Below are 20,113 nucleotides of genomic sequence, written 5' to 3' on the forward strand. Positions count from 1 at the left end.
ATGCAACAATAAAAAGCCCATTTAAAAACATGGACAAAGGACTTCAATAGACATTTCTCCAAAGGATATATAAATGGACAAAATTAGAAGAAAAGATGCTTAATACCACTAACTATTAGGGAAATAAAATTAAAATCCTATAAAATGGCTACTATTAAAAAAAACCCCAGAAAATAACAAGTGTTGGAGATGACGATAAATAGGACCACTCATTCATTGTTGGTGGGAAGGTAAAAGGAAAATAGTTTAGCAGTTCCTTAGAAAGTTAAGTATAGAATTACCATATGATCCAACAATCCCACTTCTTGATTTATACCCAAAAGATTACAAACAGGGACTTAAACAGATATTTGCATACAAATGTTTATGGTGGCATTATTCTCAACTGCCAAAAGCTGGAAACACCCAACATCCATCAACTGATGAATGGATAAAAAATAAAATGTGGTATATACATAAAAGAGAGTATCATCCAACTATAAAAAAGGAATGAAGTCTTGATACGTACAATAACATGGGTTAACTTTGATGACATGTTGAGTGAAATAATCCAGATGAAAAGGACAAATACTGTATGTCCTCACTCATATGAAATAATTAGAATAAACAAAGTCAGAATCTAGATTATCAGTTGCTAGGGAAGGGGGTGGGTTTGGGGAGTAGGGATTTAATGCTTAATTTATACAGTTCCTTGTTTTGGTTGATCCTAAGGTTTTGGTAATATAATGGTAGCACAATAATTTGAACATAATTGACAGCCCTGAATTGGATATTTGAGTGCAGTTAAAGGGGGGAAATTTCAGGTTGCATATGCTACTAGAATAAAAATTAAATAAGAAAACACAGGACTGTATACCACCAACAGTGAATCCTATTATACACAATGGACTGTAGTTAGTAGTACAACTATGGAAAATTCTTTTGTGAATTGTCACAAATCTAGCATACTGACTCATGGTGTTAATAATGGGTTAGTGTACCTCACAGTCACCTCTGGAGAACCTCTTTTGCTGCTCAGATGCGGCCTCACTCTCTCTAATTCAACTCTGCAAGTGAAATCATTGCCATCTCCCCTGTGTGGGACATGACATCCAGGGTTAAAATCTCCCTAGCACCATTGGATCAACAATGCCATAGAAAATGTAGGGAAGCATTTCCTGACTGAAAGAGGGAAAAGAAGTGTAACAAATAAGGTATCAGTGGCTGAAAGAGTTCAAATAGAGTTGAGAGGCTACTCTGGAGGGCACTCTTATGCAAGCTTCAGTTAGACATTGCTACCTATCATAACTTGCCAAACCCCAACCAAAACCATTCCAGCAAATCCTAAAGAACACCTAGGGCAATATATAAGATTCTACAAAGGTTCCATACACTAGGGTAACTTTCCAGAAACCCACCACTTCCAGATGGGTCCCTAGACAAGATAAGTCCCGAAACCTAGAGGGGACAGCCTCTCCAGAATATCAGATAGTTCCATCTCCCTACCCCATATTATTGACAGCCTCTTCCAACAAGAAACAGTTAGAAAAGGCATAGCTCAAATACCCCTAAAGAGGGGGACAAAGATCAAAGGTGATGGTGGAGTTAGATAGGGAGGGTAGGGTTTGGCTGATGAGTATGGTTGCTGAATCACTGTGTTGATATTTCTTTTGGTCTCCAGTATCTTAGAGTAGTTAGAAGTAAAAACCTAAAATTGTAGAATTGTAACCCATACCAAACTCTGAAATATGTTCTACAACGAATTGTTGGGCTGTGCATTGAAATTTATTGCTTTTTGGTATATATGTTATTTTTCACACAAAAGAAAAAAAATGATGATAAAGAAATGTATTTTCCTTCTAACCTCTAATGTTCTGGAGCAGTTAGAAGGAAAAATCTGAGATGATGGTATATAGCCCATGACAAACTCTGAGATGTCCTGTAACTACTTGCTGAAGTGTGTTTTGCAAACTATTGCTTTTTTCTTTCTTTGCTTTGTATATATGTTTCATTATTCAATAAAAAAGCTAAAAAAAATAGGTTGGTAAATAGGAACTGTATACTTTATGCATGATATTTCTGTAGACCTACAACTTTCCTAATAAAAGGAATTTTAAAATCGAAGGATTTTCATGCACAGGAATATATACATACCCTAAATTGTTGTAGATAGTCTCCTGAGGCACTGAACAAGTATGTAACACATAGGGTTCGTTTGAAAGGCTTAAGGCAGTATTTTGGCGCTCCAAGGTAATCGCTGTATTTATAAAGCTCCCAGTTCCACACAGAAGGCTCAGGTTGCCTTGTGGGGAGCTCTGATCAGTGGCCAGCAAAGCAGCAGTCATGAAAGACAGCCGCGAGCCACAACCAGCTACTACCTATTAACACTGCCGTCCTTATGTGGCTGAAAGCTCCGTGTTCAGTTAAGTTAGTTTTTAATAGATTAATCACTAAGTACCCACTACAAAAATGCTTTAAACAAAAATCTGGTGTATAAAGCAAAAATTCTTTAAATTTATCTTTTGGGGGCTAGCGGAATTTTCACAGGGTGGGTGTCCTTGTGGGGACGGGCACAGGGAACTGCAGGTGCAGCACCTACCACAGGCGATGGCGAGGAGGTGTGTCTGCCAGGTGATGCTGTAGAACATGCCTCCTATGGCTATGCACGCCAGGGTGCTGTTGAAACCACACAGGCCGAAGTAGATGGAGGCAAAGGGCGTGGCGAGCGTGAGAGCTGCAAGAGAGGGCAGGGGTGGGTTTGGTGTCTCTTGGGCTCAGCTGCTGCCCCTGACCCTCTGGGCTGACCTGCCATGGTTATCAAAACCCAGAACCAGTTATCCTCTTAGGTATTTATAGAAGATGCCTCTGATTTTATTTGGTGAAAAAATAGCTAAAGGAAACAAATGGCCATAGAGCCAAATGTGTGCAAGTGGTTAAGCTGGTTTGAGAAGAGGCCCTTTAAATCAGACCATAGGATCCTTTTCCAAACAGCACAGGGAAGTCCGCTACCTGCCAAAAAAAGAGGGCCTCTCTTTCTTCACTCATATCTTAATATCCTCTAACCAAGAACACATCCTTCTTGTCATCATTAGAGATAAGATTTAAAATATAAATATGTTTGGAAGGAAAAAAACCCCCACAAACTTTAAATTTACACTATGGTGTAAATGACTAACACTGGAGTCTTCTTTGAGGGCAGCTTTTGCTCAGGGGAGCATGAGGGCACTAGCACAAAAATAGAGAAACAGGGTACAATGGAAAGAGGGAAAGTGTACAGGAATCAGCAGATGAAACACTTGAAAGCACATTACCAAACATCCTTACAGCCCCTTAACAAGGGGGAAGTGGTGACACTCACCTGCTAGTATCCCCATGGTGGATCCGATTGCTGCATGTAAGCAAATAAGAGGTGAGGATATGAACAAAGCTATGAGGAAAATGCCTCCGGTCCAGGGATTATCGCAGCCATACACTTGGCCGATTCCAACAGGGATGGCTCTCAAAAGCTGTGGGTGCAATAGGATCACATGCTTATTATGGGGGCAAAAGAGATGGCTCATACTGCGGCTGGAAACGATTTGGCACCAAACCCTGCATATAAATGCTTTACAACAGGCTTCTAAGGTATTTTTCATTCCAATAGGTTAATTCTAAAAGGCATAGGAACTTTATCTTATTTTTGAATTCTTAGAAAATCGAGGGGTTAGCATATTAAGTTTCTTTATTTAAAAATGTCGGTGTAAGAAAATTCTCATCCCACCTCCCCCGCCCTGTAAAGAGAAACTGAAAGCCTTCCAAAGTAGGGTAAAACTCATTAGGGAAGTAAGTAATGAATTTTCAATCTAATTTGGAGTTTAAAAATCCATTAAAAAGCAACTAGTTAATAGATGACCAGGAGGCCAAATAATAGATGGAAAATGGCCCTTTGTGTTTCTAAGAGCTACATCCTGGGGAGTGTGATGTTAGCCGGGTCTGGAGTGGGAGTGGACGATTGGACTCATGTCCCCAGAAGAGCCCGGGAGGCAGTGGCGTCCCCCAGCTGCCCGTTGGCTGGCACACCGCGTGGTTCTGGCCTGCACGTGTCGCGGGGGCTAGCACGGCCGCCTGCCGGCCAAAATGGGGGTGTGAGTTTGGGAAAAGGAGCGTGGTGGACGGATCCTGGAGACATGGCTTCCCTAGTGACAGGGCCTGGGGACTTCAGCTAGGAAAGCACTTAAGGGATGAGGCTCTGGGCCACGTTGGGGTGCCCTGGGCAGAGGGCTGAGGAGAAGCAGAGTCCTGGGATGAGAATGTGCATAGGTTGGTGGCAGCTCTTCTCTCAGCCCCGCTCTCTGAGAGCTCTTTGGGCTTGGGGTGTCAGGCAAGGGGCATCTGTGGCTCAAGGGCCCTCATGCCAAGGCAACATGTGCAGACAGCAGGACATTGCAGGGGTGTGTGGGTCGGCCTAGGGGCCAGCCCTCTGGGCTCCGTCTCCCTTTGCCCCAGACCAAGAAGAGGATGGGGGCTCAGACCCACCAAGGGGCGGGGAAGATGGGACAGGACAGATTTTATACAAGGTGGCAGAGCCCCCTCCCTCCCCCAGAGGGGCACGCTCCAGTGGTCACAAGAGCAGAGGGACACACGGACATTCAAAATTGCTGGGAGTTTAGATCAACTCTCTGACATTCATTATGTATAGCCTCAAAACTCAAGGCTTTAACCATAATAGGCAAAAGGACAAAACATATTCACCAGTACCATGATCCTTTTGATGGCCCAGAAAGTAATTTATAATAGGAAAAAACACCAAAATATTAATTATCCTTTTATACTTCCCCCCAGGACTCTGCGGGTTCTGAAGTGTTTTTACAAGTTCCCAAATGTTTTATTTTCACATTTTTATAAGGTTCCCAAATATCATATTAACTGAGAATGCAAAATATCTCAAAACTGCCTAATTTAATATGCTCTCTCCAGAAACATGCCAATTACAATAATTTTGCCTCAAAAAAGGTAGAGTTTGGGGAGCACCATGGGTGGGAAGTCCAGGACCTGAATTGCCAGCATGGCATGGAAACGTTGCTTCTTTTCTCATATGGGATTTGGGCCTCATCCCCCAACAAAACAAAACACAAAATTAAAAAAAAAAAAAAAAAATCCATGGGGATGGAGCTTATACCAGTATTTCTCCTCCTAAATAATGATGCTTCTTGGTGCAAAAGCAAGGCTCTTTATATGAGGCCGTGTTGTCGTCTGCTACAGAATGCTAGGAGAAACTTTGCAGTACTATTTCTGAAAGTTCCTTCAGTAAGCCCAAGAGGCCTTGTGGTTAGATGATGAATTGCCAATAACGAAGTTTCAGAATCAGCACCAGAGCCCTCGAATCTAACAGGAAGTTGGAGGGCCTCCAAGAAAATGGATGTGTTTAGATAAGGATGCTCACAGGCCCACTTCTCCCTGCTGACCTAATGCCTTCAGGGTGGCTCCTTATTAGTGATCTTGGCAGACTTCCAGAAGACAGCATTATGTATAGGATGATTATAAAAGACTTTAAAATTATGTTGTATATGGCTCTTAATAGAGGAATGCTTTAAAATGTGAGCATCCCCAGACAACCTCTTTTGTTGCTCAGATGTGGTCTCTCTCTCTAAGCCAACTTGGCAGGTGAACTCACTGCCCTCCCCCTACATGGGACATGACTCCCAGGGGTGTAAATCTCCCTGGCAATGTGGGACAGAAATCCTAGGATGAGCTGGGACCCAGCATCATGAGATTGAGAAAACCTTCTTGACCAAAAGGGGGAAAAGAGAAATGAGACAAAATTTAAGTGGCTGAGAGATTTCAAACAGTTGAAAGGTTTTCCTGGAAGTTAATTCCTATATATTATACAGATATCTCTTTTTAGTTTTGGTATATTGGAGTGGCTGGAGAGAAGTATCTGAAACTGTTGTATTATGTTCCAGTAGCCTTGATTCTTAAAGATGATTGTATAACTTTATAGATTTTATAATGTGACTGTGTGATTGTGAAGACCTTGTGTCTGGTACTCCTTTTATCCAGGACAGATGAGTGAAAAAATAAGGCTACTTCCATGAGGGAGATCCGGGTTCAATTCCCAGACCCATGTACCCCTCCACCAAAAAAGAGTAAGGCTAAAAAGTAAATAAATCATAGGGGAGGGATAAAGCGTAAAAAATTGGGTAGATGGAAATACTAATGGTCACTGAGAGGGAGGGGTAAGGGTATGGGATGAATGAGCTTTTTCTTTTTCTTTCTTTTTCTGAAGTGATGCAAATGTTATGAAAATGATCATGGTGATGAATACACAACTATGTAATGATATTGTGAGCCACTGATTGTGTACTATGGATGGACTGTAAGTGTATGAAGATTTCTCAGTAAAAATATTTTTAAAAAAAATGTGAACATGCCTGAGGGAGTGAAGGGAACAGATTTCAGAGGTTGTCAGTGACTTCTGGAGCTACCCGATAATAGTATAATGCACATAACTTTAATTACTTGTTGTGACTTACTGAAAGTAAGTGCACAGCATAAGCTGCATTAAAACTGTAGTAAAAGACTGAAAAGGAAAGAAGTCTTTCTTCTGCCTGGAAGTCAGGAGGACCGAAATTTAATCTTGACCTTGTTCCTTACTAACTACCGTGGGACCTCAGGCAGGTCTTTTAACCAGGCCTCCGTTTCTTCCTCTGTGCTCAGCAGAGTGGGGACCAGAAATGGCCCTTTCCGCTCTTAAAAGGAGCAAAGAAAAGGACGGTAGCTCGTGAGATGCCGTCTGTAGAGTGCCTCGCCCAGGTTTTCGTTCATTATTACTCGCAGTGTGTCTAATGTGCAAGATAAGTAGATGCCCCTTTAAAATCAGGTTTGGACCAATGCTGCCCTTCCGCCCTCCCTGACACTCACCAGAGGCACTTGGATGTCCGACCAGGTGATGTTGGGCACCGAGGTCGCAGGCTGCAGCAGCGTCGTGGGGAAGAACAGGTTGTAGTGGCCCGTGGCTGCCAGGTACAAGGTCACAGCGATATTGAAGGGCAGCGTGAAGACTGGGAGGTCCCACTTGCTGAAGACGGTGCTCAAGGCACTGGAGAGGATGGGGCTGTTGGCAAGAGCACAAGAAATGTTTGAGAAGTCCCCTGGCCCTGACACGAGAGGGGCAGCCAAGGAAAGGCTGAGGGGAGTGGGGCCTTGCTGGTGCTTCCCAGGGCAAAGCAGCCTGCTGGGTCCCGACCCTGAGCCTAATGGCCCCGAGCAGGCTCTTCCCCGGGCCCCGTCCCTGGGCCAGGCACAGTGACAGGCAGGGATGCCCAGATTCAAACTCAGAGGGAGGGCTCTCTGGGGAGAGTTTTCAGGCAGAAAGCACAGAACTTCCTTGGAATCATACAGCTTCATCCACAGACATGAGGAGGGTGGGTTGGGGCAGGAGAAGGAGATCACATTCATTCACTCAAATGATGCTTAGGCAGATAATGCTTAGGGTGCAGCTGAGCATATGTGGCCTCATGCCCAGCCTGCCCTGCATCTTCTGGAGGTGAGAGAAGATTCTGCCCTGTGGCTAGCCTTCATCTTACGTAGGGAGGTTGTTTCAGCCTGGTCAGGGGTCCCAAGGAGAGGGAAAAACTGTTCAGGATATGGGGAGAGATTCTGGGAGATTTCTGGAAATCAATGGGACTCTGTTGCATGGGGCTCTCTCAACCTCTGAGGGCCTCAGTCTCTTTCTCAGTGCCCTGGCAGGGTGGGAAAAGAAAAGGCCCTTTCAGATCTGAGAAACAGGAAAGTAAGGGACTGTAGCTAATGAGACACTACATGCCAACTATCTAGCCCAGTGTCTGGCACTGTGAAATGTCATAATTACCTGCACATGTATCTCATCTCAAGGGCTTGTGTCTCATGTCTCACATCAATTTTGGACAAATGCGTCATTCAGACAGTCGCAGGGTCAGCCTGCTGGGTCCCGGTGCCGAGCCTAATGGCCCCGAGCAGGCTCTTCCCCGGGCCCCGTCCCTGGGCCAGGCACAGTGACAGGCAGGGATGCCCAGATTCAAATTCAGAGGGAGGGTGTTCAAATTCAACACCACAAATGTTGGTGGTCCTTGATCTGAACCCACTGCCTAGGGAGCAAACTTACCATAATGATGACATCATGATGACGGGGAGCAAAAGCCACCAGTAGTAGTCGCCTTTGTCAGAGAACACGGCCATGAGCAGCCCCACCAGTACCCCATTGTAGCCGTGGAGCCCAGCTGCGATGGCGGACCTGGGGGAAGGGTGTGCTGGTGAGGCTGGGCCGGTGGACAGGCACACTGCCTTTTCAATTTCCCTCCCGAGTCCGATTTCCTCAACTAGGGTCTGACCACACCTTCAAACATATACCATCTGGGAATGGGGAGAGAAGACATGAGCCCCTCGCGTTTCCCTGGGCAAAGGGTAGCTATGAAGAAATAATCAGAGGAAGAATGGCAGGTCCTCAGTAAGTCCATTACCGTGTGATCCAGCAATCCCCCTCTTAAGGATATATTCAAAAGAATTGAACACTTGTACATCCATCGGTGTTCATAGTGGCGTAAGTCACAAGAGCCAAGAAAGCCCAAGGGGTCCACCAACAGATGAGGGGATGCTCACACTGTGGTTTACACACACAAGGGGAGAGCATTCAGCCTTAACAAGGACTGAAACCTGACCTACGCCTCAACATGGAGAAACCTTGAAAACATTATGCAGAGGGAAATACGCCACAACCAAAAGGACAAAGGTTATATGATTCCACTGATGTGAAATCTCTAGAACAAGCAAATTCATAGAGGAAGAAGATTAGAGTTTACCAGGGGCTGGGAGGAAGGAGGATGGGGAGTTGTCGCTTAGCAGGTACAGAGTTTCTGCATTGGGTGATGGAAAAGTTTTGGTAATGGATGGAAGTGATGGCAGCGCGACACTGTGAATGTAGTTAATTCCACTGAAGTTGACACTTAAAAATGGTTAAAGTGGCAAATTGTATGTGATGTGTATGGGGCACCACAATAAAAATAAAAAAATAAAACCATAATCAGAGGCACAGTCTGTTTTGGTTATTAGAGTCCTTACTTTGAGGTGAGCTGGGACACAAGCAGAGAGGGGGGTGGGAAGATGAAGTATGGTCTCTGTGCTGGTTTGAAAGGATGTATGTCCCCTAGAAAAGCCATGTTTTAATCTAAATCTCATTTCATAAAGGCAGAATAATCCCTATTCAATACTGTATGTTTGAAACTGTAATCAGACATCTCCCTGGAGATGTGATTAAATCAAGAGTGGTTTTTAAGTTGGATTAGGTAATGACATGTCTCCACCCATTTGCATGGGTCTTGATAAGTTTCTGGAGACCTATAAAAGAGGAAACATTTTGGAAAATGGAGATTTAGAGAGAGCAGAGCAGAATGACATAGTCACGAGAGGCAGAGTTCACTGGTAAGTGACCTTTGGAGATGAAGAGGGAGAACACCTCCCGGGGAGCTTCATGAATCAGGAAGCCAGGAGAGAAAGCTAGCAGATGATGCTGTGTTCGCCATGTGCCCTTCCAGATGAGAGAGAAACCCTGACCGTGTTCACCATGTGCCCTTACACTTGAGAGAGAAACCCTGAACTCCATCGGCCTTCCTGAACCAAGGTATCTTTCCCTGGATGCCTTTGATTGGGCATTTCTATAGACTTGTTTTAAGTGGGACATGTTCTCGGCCTTAGAACTGTAAACTAGCAACTTGTTAAATTCCCCTCTTTAAGAGCCATTCCGTTTCTGGTATATTGCATTCCTGCAGCCAGCAGACTAGAACAGTCTCCGTGGGGAGAGACCCCATGGCCCCAGGCTTGGACCTGGGTTTCTGAGGCTCCTTGACTGGGGGAACTTACTTGTCCTGACTGAGGATGAGGGCTGTCAACGTGGAGACGATGGTCCCCAAGCAGCCCGAGATGGCCCACCAGGGGTTCTGGATGAAGAGGCCGATGATGATGAGGATGCCACTGAGGGGGTTGTTCACAAACATCACCTGAGACGTGCCACGGAGGATCCAGTCGAGGAACTGGAACACGGGAGATTTGTCTGAAATGGTGGGGTGGGCAGTCAGCACCTTCTCAGCGAGTCCCTAGGCCTAAGGAGGTGGGGGTGGGAGTGGGAGAAACTCCATATCCAGAGTGGGGTTGCAGGGAGCTACCTGCTGTCAGCCACCACGGAAGAGGGTAAACAATGGACGGGAGAGGGTGTTGGCCCAGATTCTCCTACATAGCCATCGCCGGATGGACGTGGTGTTCAGGTAGTTTTCCCAGCAGTGGGGACGGGGAACCCTTGCGCTATCCACAACCCCTGTGATAGCGCCATGAATTTTTAAGAAGGCCGTTCCAGAAATAAGACTCACTTGCTGCACAAAGGGTGCCAAATCTGTGACCTGAGCTCTGGGGAGCTCGCTAAAGAGAACCCATTGGAATAGTAGACATGGTTCTTCGGTGAGCTATCCAGAGGGCATTTTTCTAGAATGCAGGCTCTAAAATCCCAGTGCTAAAGCATGCCCATCTGCAACACAGTGATGGGATGTTTAGAGACATCACTGTTATGTTCAGAAGTGAGAGCTCACATGTTTAAATGCATTGGCATTGATATTCCAAGAGACAGGATGTCTGTTATGGAAGCAGAACTTTTGTCTTCCCTGAAGGAACATAGAAGCAGAACTCAGCCTAGTCTGTAGAGAACAGCAGCAATGTGTTTCCTGGGGGATGCCTGGAGGTGAATTGTTTCAGTGTAGGGTCAGGAGCTGCTCTGACAGAACCTTTACCTTTAAGTCCCTCTCCGCATTCCTTCATCTCTCCTGTGATGTAACTGAGGGCTTGGCTGATCCTTTTCCCACTGGCCACCATGGAACTCCGGATCCAGGAAGTCTTAGAGATGTTTTCTTCCACCTTTATCTCAGAGCTGTCCTCCATGGTGTCCAGGTCCTGTTCGGGGACAAACGTCAGGCAAGAAGCTCCTACATTCTGTTAGTCTCACACTGAGAAAGGGACATTCACAGGCACTCAGGGACCAAGCTAAGATTTTCATTTGATTTGGGGACTTGGCATTTGATCACTTCCCTGAGCACTGAGAATGCTTTTTGATTTTCTTTATCTACTTGCTTAGTTTGACCTATTGCCTTATTTAATATGTATATAGTATACCTTATTAATAAAGGTACACGATGACAACTTTAGTCTCATTCTGTGGGTGAAGACTCAGGAATTAAGAGGTCCTCATTTGCAAAGGTCAAGGTCAAACAGTGAAATTGAGATTTAACCACCGATTTTTAGATGCTTTTTAAAAAATCATTCCTTCCACTATACCACACTCCTTCCAGAAGAAATTATCAGCCTTCTCCGCCAGTATGTCTAGTTCTCAACATTCAACTGTGCATAAACATGATTATGAAATAGAATACGTAAAAAGTCTGTTTTTGAAAATTCACATGGGCTTATTTTCTAAATGCTGGAATGCTGGATTTAGAAGACTGATAACTAATTTAAACTAAAGAATAGGAAACTTTAAAAAATAAATTGTAAAAAACAGAATCTTCATCCTGGGTAATTATGTTGCTGAAAACCTGAATTCAAGAAGAGTTGCCTGAATCAGAAAATATTTTTTTTTGGATTTAAGGTCCCTAATCTGCTGTAGGCTCTGTGACTCCTGGGTGCTGCCCTGACCGGGCCATCGGGTACTCACAAGCAGCTCCAATGTGGGCTTCTGGTATTGGTAGGGAAAGGGGTCTTTGGTTTGTCTCTCCTGGGATTCGCCTTTTCCAAACACTGGAATTGGAAGGAAAGAGCATTGTCAATTAGGACACCTCTACCCAGGCTCCTCGGCAGCTATTTTCCTACAAGTCTTCCTGGGAATATTTAGTATTTCCTATTTCATTTGCAGAAGCAGAGAACCATGGAGTCTTATAACTGGAGCTCCCTACCTCCCTGCTTTTTTTTATTGGTCAAGGAATACTTTGGGTCTTCTCTTTGGGAAAAAAAACCACATCCTCATATATAGGAAGCTAGAGGGTTCACAGACTCCACTTCCCCTTAGTTAAGAAGCCTGATGGCTGCTGATGGGTCACAGCAGCCCAGAGGGTCAGTGAGGGCCAGTGTTCCCTGAATCTCCTTTTCCTCCTGTACTACATGGACAACAAAGGAAGGGGCCTGGATTTAGTTGATGTTCTCCACTCCCTGCTCGAAAAGCATTGGGCTGCCTGAGTCATGCAAGATCTGAGTTTGAACTTGCACTTAGATCTCCTCAGCTAGGTGACCATGGACTGTTTGGTTTGGTTTGGTTTTGTCTCTGGATTTTAGGTGTTTTAGTAGCAGCTGTTGGTTGGATTAGATTAGGACAAATGATATCCAAGTAGCTAGTGGAAGAAGATTTTGGCATATATTTGTAATTCTAGGAAAGTCTTGTAAGGGGGCTATAAGCATATTTTTTTCGTTATCAGTTTATTTTTAAATAAGACCTGTTTCCGTGGGGTTTTATGTGTTCTTGGGGCATTGGAAATTTTGGTTTTGTGCTCTGGCTCCCTCTGGTGGTCAACTGTGAGGAGGGCAGGCTGAGCTCCGGATGCCCCAGCCTTGCAGAGTGAATTGGGTTTTCTGCATTCCTAAATCTTCAGAGTATCTAAGTACCAAATGTGATACATCGGAGGCACTGTGCTCCCATTGTATGAAGGAGCAGGGGCTGCAAAACACAATGTGGTTGGGGAATTGCATCATGCAAGAGAAACGAACTAATTTTGAGAGATTTTAAAGGAAGAGTAGGAGACAGCGAGGAGGACTCAGAACATGGAGACTGACAAGTGTGAGGTTCCCCACTCATGACTGTGGCTCCCTGTGCCTGCCAGCGCTTCAGCAGTTCCATCTGACTTCCATCTCATGGGCTCCTATGCACGGAGTGCTCTTCCATGCTCTCCCCAACCCCAGCCCCCAACCACTGTCATAGGAGGATATGTGGAGGGAGGTTGTTAACCTTTAGAGGCAAACCACACTCTCTTCCAGCCAGGCCTGGGGGGCCCTGCCAAATGCGAACACCTGGGCTTAGGGGTCTTCAGGATATCTGCAATGCCTTCGCCACCCCAAGGGAGGTTTTCCTGCAAACCACCCAAGGTCCATTCCCCAGGGTCAGCTGATTTCTGGTATGACGCGATGGGGTTAAGCTGGGGGAAGAAAGTCACTGAATATTTTGGCTGGGAATCATGTGACGAGGTCAGAAGGGCACTAAACTTGGAATCAGTTTTATCCCTTCCCGTGACTTGCCAACTTTGTGACTCTGGGCAAGTCTGTTCCCTTGCGGGATCAGTTTGCCTTTTTGCCCTGGCTTTTCATGCAGGTCCACCAACCCCAAAGCAGGCTAGGGGGATCTCTCCAGACCACTCCATGTTCCCCACAACTTGTTCTCAGCTTCAAGTCCAAGTTTCTGGCTCACAAGCTGCTCAGCTCACCTCCCCTCAGGATCCTCCTCGTGGCCTTTGGGAGCTCCTACTAGGGTCCTTTTTAACTTGGCTGTAAATCAGAATCTCATGGAGAACTTGAAAAATATTGATGCCCACCAAGGCTTCTTCCCAGAACAATTAACTTAGAATAGCCTGGGATGGGATGCAGGAGACTCCAATATGCAGCCAAGTTTAGGAGCCCATGCCTGTCCCAGATCCACTCTCCCTGGCTCAGGGGGAGTCCAGTAACCCACAACTGTGGCTGTGGGCAAAGCTCAGGTGTGAGCAGAACGAGCCCGATCACGTGGGTCTCTCCACTGCTCTGTGAAGTCGGCGCTGCCATTGTCCCCCTCTTAGATATAGGGACCTTGAGGACCCTGGTGCGAGGGGAGGAAACACACACCTTTGCTCCTTCTCCGGATGGAGGACCACTCGATGTGGAACACGCTCCTGCGCCTGGGGAGCAGCGCCTCCGAGCCCTCCTCGGCCTTTGGGGTCCCTGAGGATGGTTGCTCCACACTGCTGCCTAGCCAGGGGCAAGAGGAGACAGGTCAGTGCCCCACCCTGGTCCACCCCCAGGGAGAGCCAAGCAGGGCACGAGGCAATCAATTACATGCAGAAGCTGGAAAAGAATGCACACTGAGGTTACAGCTGGTTAGTAATCACATCTGGGTCTGCACAGAACACCCAGCCTCTCCATCCCTCCTGTGAAAATGTCCACTTCTTTTTTTTTCCCACAGGAACCTGAGTTATATCAGTGCCCAGTCAAGGAGAGCCGTCCTGCCTTATTGCTCCAGCCAGGAGCTACTGTTTCTAAGACTGAGCTGACCAAACCTTGGACCCGCCGGAACAAGCTGATTGCCCTGTCCTTCAGCCAGTGTTGGGCCTCCATCTGTGGTTGAGGTGAGGGGAGGTGCGGGAAGAGGCCCTCAATGCTGGGCTGCATATCACAAGCATCTGGGTGTTTTAAAAAATGCCTCACCTGACCCCAGACCAATGAAAAAAATTGAATTTCTTAATACTCATGGTATTTAGAAAATGGCTTTAATGTACACCTTGGGTTGAGAACCATCAGGCTAGATTCTTACTACTCAAAGTATTGTCTCCACACCAGCAGCATTGGCATTACCTGGGAGCTTGCTGGAAATGTGCAATCTCACGCCCCACGCCAGACCGAGTGAATCAGAATCTATATTTCAACAAGTGATTTGTACATACAGTCAAGTGTGAGAAAGCACCAATCTGTGGGAAGCTAAGAGTCCTGTTTCTTCAATCAGTGACAAGAAATCTTCTGCTATACCTTATTATCTTACATTTCCCTGGGGCAAGAGAGCACTCTTCCTGCTGGGGGTGGTGGTGGTGGTGGGGTCTCAAAGTGTGATCTGTGGCTTATTAAAATACATAATCCTGGGTGCACTGGTAGTTCAGTGGTTAGAATGCCCACATTCCACATGGGAGACCTGGGTTGGATTCCTGGACCATGCAACCCCCCCCAAAAAAATACACAATCCTATTCCTACCCCCACTCTACTGTTTGGTGCTCCCTGGGGTATGCCAAGTTAACAACCTCTGCTTGGGGTTCCATTGCTTACTAGAGGTGGATGATCTAGCAGGAGCCTGGAATAGCAGAAAACACACTATTACACCACTACATTTGCACACTTTCAGAGCTAACTCATGTGGTCCTTTCAATAGTACCTTGAAATTGATAAGGCGGACATTATTATTTCCAAATGATGGTAAATTGAGGCACAGTATGATTTCTATAGCATCCTGCAAACAGCCGAGCCACAGGACTCTTAGGCACAATCGTTTTCTCTGTATCTTTGCTACCAATGTCTGGTTTGTTGGCCAACTTCGTGGTCTCACCAGGGAGCCTGTTAGAAAGGCAGAATCGCAGGCTCACCCCAGACCTACAGATTCAGAACTTTCATGTTCACAAGGTTCCCAGCTGGTTCCTATACACGTTAAAATTTGGCCATACTGATCAGATAGAAACTACTTTAGCAAAACTCAGATCACAGCAGGGCCAACAACCAGAGAGCCTGTGGGATGTCTGTGAGTAGGGAAAGAGGTCTCATCTGCACCCTCAGACTGGAAGGTACAGCACACAACCAAGTGCCTTCCCTCTAGGCTATAAGTATCCTGTCAGTGGGTGAGCCATTACTCCTGAGGTTAGGCAAGTTTTCTCCTCCCCATACCCCACTATCTCTGCTTCAGAGACAACAGGAATGTCAGCCTTCCCCTGGGACATCTCTGTAGATGGGGTATCTTCACACCAGCTGATGAAACCGGGAATTCTCCCATGGCATCACTTCCCTGGGCACATCTGCCCATTGCTTCCCACTCCTCACCTGCCTAATTTGGCTTACTCCATCTTCCCCTCTGCACACAGATATTCTCATCTTAGCACCATAGACTCAGATCTGGGTGGGAACTTCAAGATTACAGCCCATTTTCTTGTCTAGATAAATCAGGCAATTCACCCAAGTCACACAGCTCGGTATTCATGGCAAGACCCCTTGACTCCCAACACACAGCTCTCTCCACTCCAAAACTGCACTGTGCCGCTCAGCGTAGACCTGTTTGTGCAAAAAAGGAGCTTCCCTTTTATTTGGGTATCTGGTCCTGGATCTTAGAGACCATGACAAATGCTACTTACTAACTGGCATTATTTCTCATATATACAAAGAGGTTGCTTCAGTTTAACAAACTAAGGCAACATCTACCTGGAACTTCTGGAAATTCAAGAAGGAAAATTGTTGGTTGTTAGGCTGTCCCAGATTTTTTCACAGAGTAGTCAGCCACATAACACAGGTGGAGCCAGATGTGCTTGCTGAAGAGAGCTGTGGGTGAGTGATTGCCAGGTGTGGCCAAGCCCTGCTGGGAAAGCTTAGAGATGCTACACAGGGAGAGTGGCTCACCTCCTGCTCCCCTGGTACAACTACCATACCTGGTTCTGCTGCCTTCTTGGAGCCCAGGCAAGTGGGGTAGATCCCAGATTACTAGGTGTTCCTAGAGTTGGTGTTCCAGTCACCAGAAATGTAAACAAGGTGGCATCTTTCTTTCCTTTGAAAACATGTTTGCCCTTCTTTGGGGTGAGTTGGTGGCACCAAATAGGGTCTGATACCAGCACTGGTTCTGGGTCTCATGTGGACAATACCAGAGGGCCCAACTGCCCCTTAAGATGAGATGTGCCGGCCAAGATTAAGAATTAAAGGTGAGAACAGATGCCCCAAAGGCAACTAGAAAGTAAATGTTCCTGTGAAAATGCTAAAGTGACAGCAATTTACCATTTTCTTTTGGGACTGATACTCAGAACTCTAAAAACAAATTTAAAGGTAAGTAAATAAATGTAACAACAACAACAAAAACCAGATAAAGCTAATTTCATGACTATCATGAACATGGGTTTATCAAATCTTCTAGAAATAGGAGTGTGATGGGGAAAAAAGAAAATAACGATGCTGCCTGGGAACCAAAAATCACTAATTTCAACATGGTGTTTTGCAAGCCATGTAACCTCATGGGCAGTTTCATCAATCGTAGGCATAACTCCCAGACAGAAATACACAGCCTCCATGTAGTGTTGACCTTATTGACACAATTGCTATAGTTAAATTGTGTCCCCAGAAAGATATGTTGAAGCCCTGACCCCAGTATCTCAGAATGTTAACTTAGTTGGTGTTCTAATTTGCTAGCTGCTGGACTGTAACACACCAGAGATGGATTGGCTTTCAGTAAAAAGGGGATTTATTTAGTTATAGTTCTTCAAAGGAAAGGCAGTTAACTTTCAACTGAGGTTCTTTTTGACATTGGAAAGCACAGGGCGATCTCTGCTGGCCTTCTCTCCAGGCCTCTGGGTTCCAACAACTTTCCCTGGGGTGATTCCTTTCTGCATCTCCAAAGGCCTGGGCTGAGCTGCTGAGTGCTGAGATGAGGTATGCTGAGCTACTTAGGCTGTGCTACGTTGAGCTCTCATTTAAGCACCAGCTGATTAAATCAAACATCATTCATTGCAGCAGGCCATGCCTCCTAGCCAACTTAGATGTAATCAGGAACAGATGAGGTTCACATGCCAGCTTATGTCCACAGCAATAGAACTAGGCACCTTCACCTGGCCAAGTTGACATCTGGATCTAACTACCATAGTTGTTGATAGGGTCATATTTCAGAAGGGATTATTAAAGTTCAAATGCTGGAATAGGGTGTGCCCTAATTTACTACCTGGTGTCCTTATAAGAAGAAAAGAGCTGGATACAGAAAGATGAGGGAAGAACATTATAGACCGCTGGCCAGCCACCACCAGCCGCCAGGAGAGAGACACGAACAGATTCTTCCCTAGAGACATCAGACACATGACTCTGCTGACACCTTGATTTTGGACTTAAGGCCTCCACAGCTGTGGGACAATAAATCCCTGTTGTTTTAAGTCACCCAGTTTGTGGTAATTGGTTATAGCAGCCCTGGGAGACTAAGACACCAACCCATAAAATGCTGTCAGACATCTCAGAGGGATCACAGCACCTGAACTTTCTTTCTCATATTGTTATGAAGATGACGTAATGCTTGCAGAATGTTCTGGGACATAATTGGGAAGTGCTCAGGCATCTCCCCAGGGAAGGACTTCCCTCTGAGAGCCCTATAATGGCAGGGATGGAGCCTTATTCTCAGGGCACTCCTGGAATTTGCCATCTACTTGCATTAGCTCTTACCTTGCTAGGTGTGAATTATATGTTCTTGCCTGTCACCTTCACAGGATGTTGAGATCCTTGACAGCTGGCATTATATCCAACTTACTTTGGCATTCCCAGAACTATCATGAGCCTGGTATGCTGTAGGCACTGAGAAGCATTTGTTGGATAAATTAATAAGGGATATACATTTTAATTTCTGAATGGTAGAACAGAGAGAGTCATTTGGATATTTCAACTTATGAATTATTATTAATATATCTCATAAATGTTAACATTTGATAAATATTGAAACAAACACAAGTCTTTTACAGTCGACAAAGCTTATACCTGAGCTGTGTAGGGTCCTGGAAGTTGCAGGGTAAGGACAGATTTTTCCCAGGGTTAATTGGGTAAAAGAGTAGAAGTTCATGGATGGTGATAAAATGGATGGCCATCTATGACCAACCAGCCAGAAATTGCTACAAGAGTGGCTGGAAGAGCTGTTAATGAAGAGAAGAAAATAAGTCATTGAAGATCTAGATCTTGTTTGACATGACTTGTTTCCATACTTAAGACATTGCATAGCTCCATTCTGCCTAGTCATGAAAACCCTTAACTTTAAGGTAGGGCTGGGTGTTCTAAAACCCAAGAATAAACTTTATTCACAATAAACACTCAATAATTGTTTCTACTGATTTTTTTTTTTTTTGGTCTTTTCCAATCCCTTCCCCCACCCCCAACATCATGGTTCATATAATAATAGCACTTGTGTGGCATGGGACAGTAAACAGATAATGTTGTCATTGGCCACAGGGCCTAAGTCCAAGGACTCTGCCCTCTAGATGATCGCCACTCTTCTCCCATTTGGAGGGCCAAGAGGTTTGTGCTCTTGCACAGCTGTATGTGTGCTGTCACCCATGGGTTGGGAAGCTCTGTCCTGGATAACCTATGGCATGTTGAAACCTTAGCAGCTGAGTAACTCCTTGGCATGTGCACCTGGTGTTGGAACTGCTGCTCTTTCCTTCTATAACAAGCCTTATTAAGTGTGTCAATGCATGTAGCTTCATGCTGGGGGCCATTCAGGACCATTTCAGGCACACGGTCTCTGCCCTCGAGGATTGCCACCATCCCGTGTTTTAACAGGCAGGAGTCCAGGGTTGCTTTCCTCCTGCTGACTCACAGAAGGAAAGAACAGGTATGAGCTCTAATGATTTGTTCTGAAACACTTACTGAGGAGTAGTGAGCCCAATGGACCCGTGCCTCCACTGACTGCCAAAACTCAGAAAATGACCACCATTCAAATATGAGTGTATTTTTTTTAAGTGTAGAAGAACTCACCAGTCAAATCAAATTTTGAAGCCCTTCGCAACTTTTTTGAGGCATCTATGTCTTTCCGAAAAATGACAGTCTCTCTTACTGAAAAATAAGCCTTTACCCTAACAGGTCCAAGTCTATAGCTTTCTACAAGTTCTCTCTCTTAGGTTTGGAGAGGTTTACTGTCTCCTGGAGTTGGAGTGATGCTGATGCTGTCCACACATCACTTGTTAAAATGGCCAACATATGGAACAATTTGTCATCCTTCCCAAGTTCTTTGGGTTTCTTATTCCTCCAACCTGTTGTTTCTGGACAAACCCACACATCTGAGGGCAATTTCTTAGCTACAATGCCAGAAAGATGTTTTTGAAGTCACATATCCTATGCAAATTTTTTTTCCTACATCCAGTTCTAAATGACTCCTCTTTGGCCATGGTTTGGACAGATGTTTCCCCACATGGAAGTTGAGCTTTGGAGAGAGGATATGGATGCCTGTGGGTGTTAAGGGGGATAGTCCCTTTTCCTGTAAAGGTGTATTTAGCTGATATTTTCAAAGATTATTGTACAAACTATCAGAGCCATAGAACGTTAGAGTTGGAAATGACCTTCAAGATTGATCCAGCCCAGCCCTCTCATTTTACAGATGGGCAAACTGGCCTACAGAAATGGAATGACTTGCCCAAGGCTACACAG

At 45.3% G+C, this 20,113-nt stretch overlaps 1 protein-coding gene across 2 annotated transcripts in view; it reads right to left on the bottom strand.

Annotated features, from left to right (window-relative positions):
- SLC14A2 (solute carrier family 14 member 2) overlaps positions 1 to 20,113 on the bottom strand; it is a 67,772-nt gene that overhangs the window by 9,749 nt on the left and 37,910 nt on the right. Inside the window, exons 10-17 of one of the 2 annotated variants that reach the window (XM_077135577.1) lie at positions 13,834 to 13,956; positions 11,687 to 11,769; positions 10,770 to 10,929; positions 9,853 to 10,042; positions 8,102 to 8,230; positions 6,880 to 7,072; positions 3,338 to 3,485; positions 2,579 to 2,713 (exon numbers count right to left, since the gene is read on the bottom strand). In XM_077135577.1, the coding sequence (XP_076991692.1) occupies positions 2,579 to 2,713; positions 3,338 to 3,485; positions 6,880 to 7,072; positions 8,102 to 8,230; positions 9,853 to 10,042; positions 10,770 to 10,929; positions 11,687 to 11,769; positions 13,834 to 13,956 (1,161 nt within the window). The remainder of the gene's footprint in view (positions 1 to 2,578; positions 2,714 to 3,337; positions 3,486 to 6,879; positions 7,073 to 8,101; positions 8,231 to 9,852; positions 10,043 to 10,769; positions 10,930 to 11,686; positions 11,770 to 13,833; positions 13,957 to 20,113) is intronic. The other variant, XM_077135578.1, reaches the window with a different exon arrangement.

The sequence above is a fragment of the Tamandua tetradactyla genome, chromosome 18, assembly GCF_023851605.1.
Source record: "Tamandua tetradactyla isolate mTamTet1 chromosome 18, mTamTet1.pri, whole genome shotgun sequence".
In the NCBI taxonomy this organism is placed as follows: domain Eukaryota; kingdom Metazoa; phylum Chordata; class Mammalia; order Pilosa; family Myrmecophagidae; genus Tamandua; species Tamandua tetradactyla.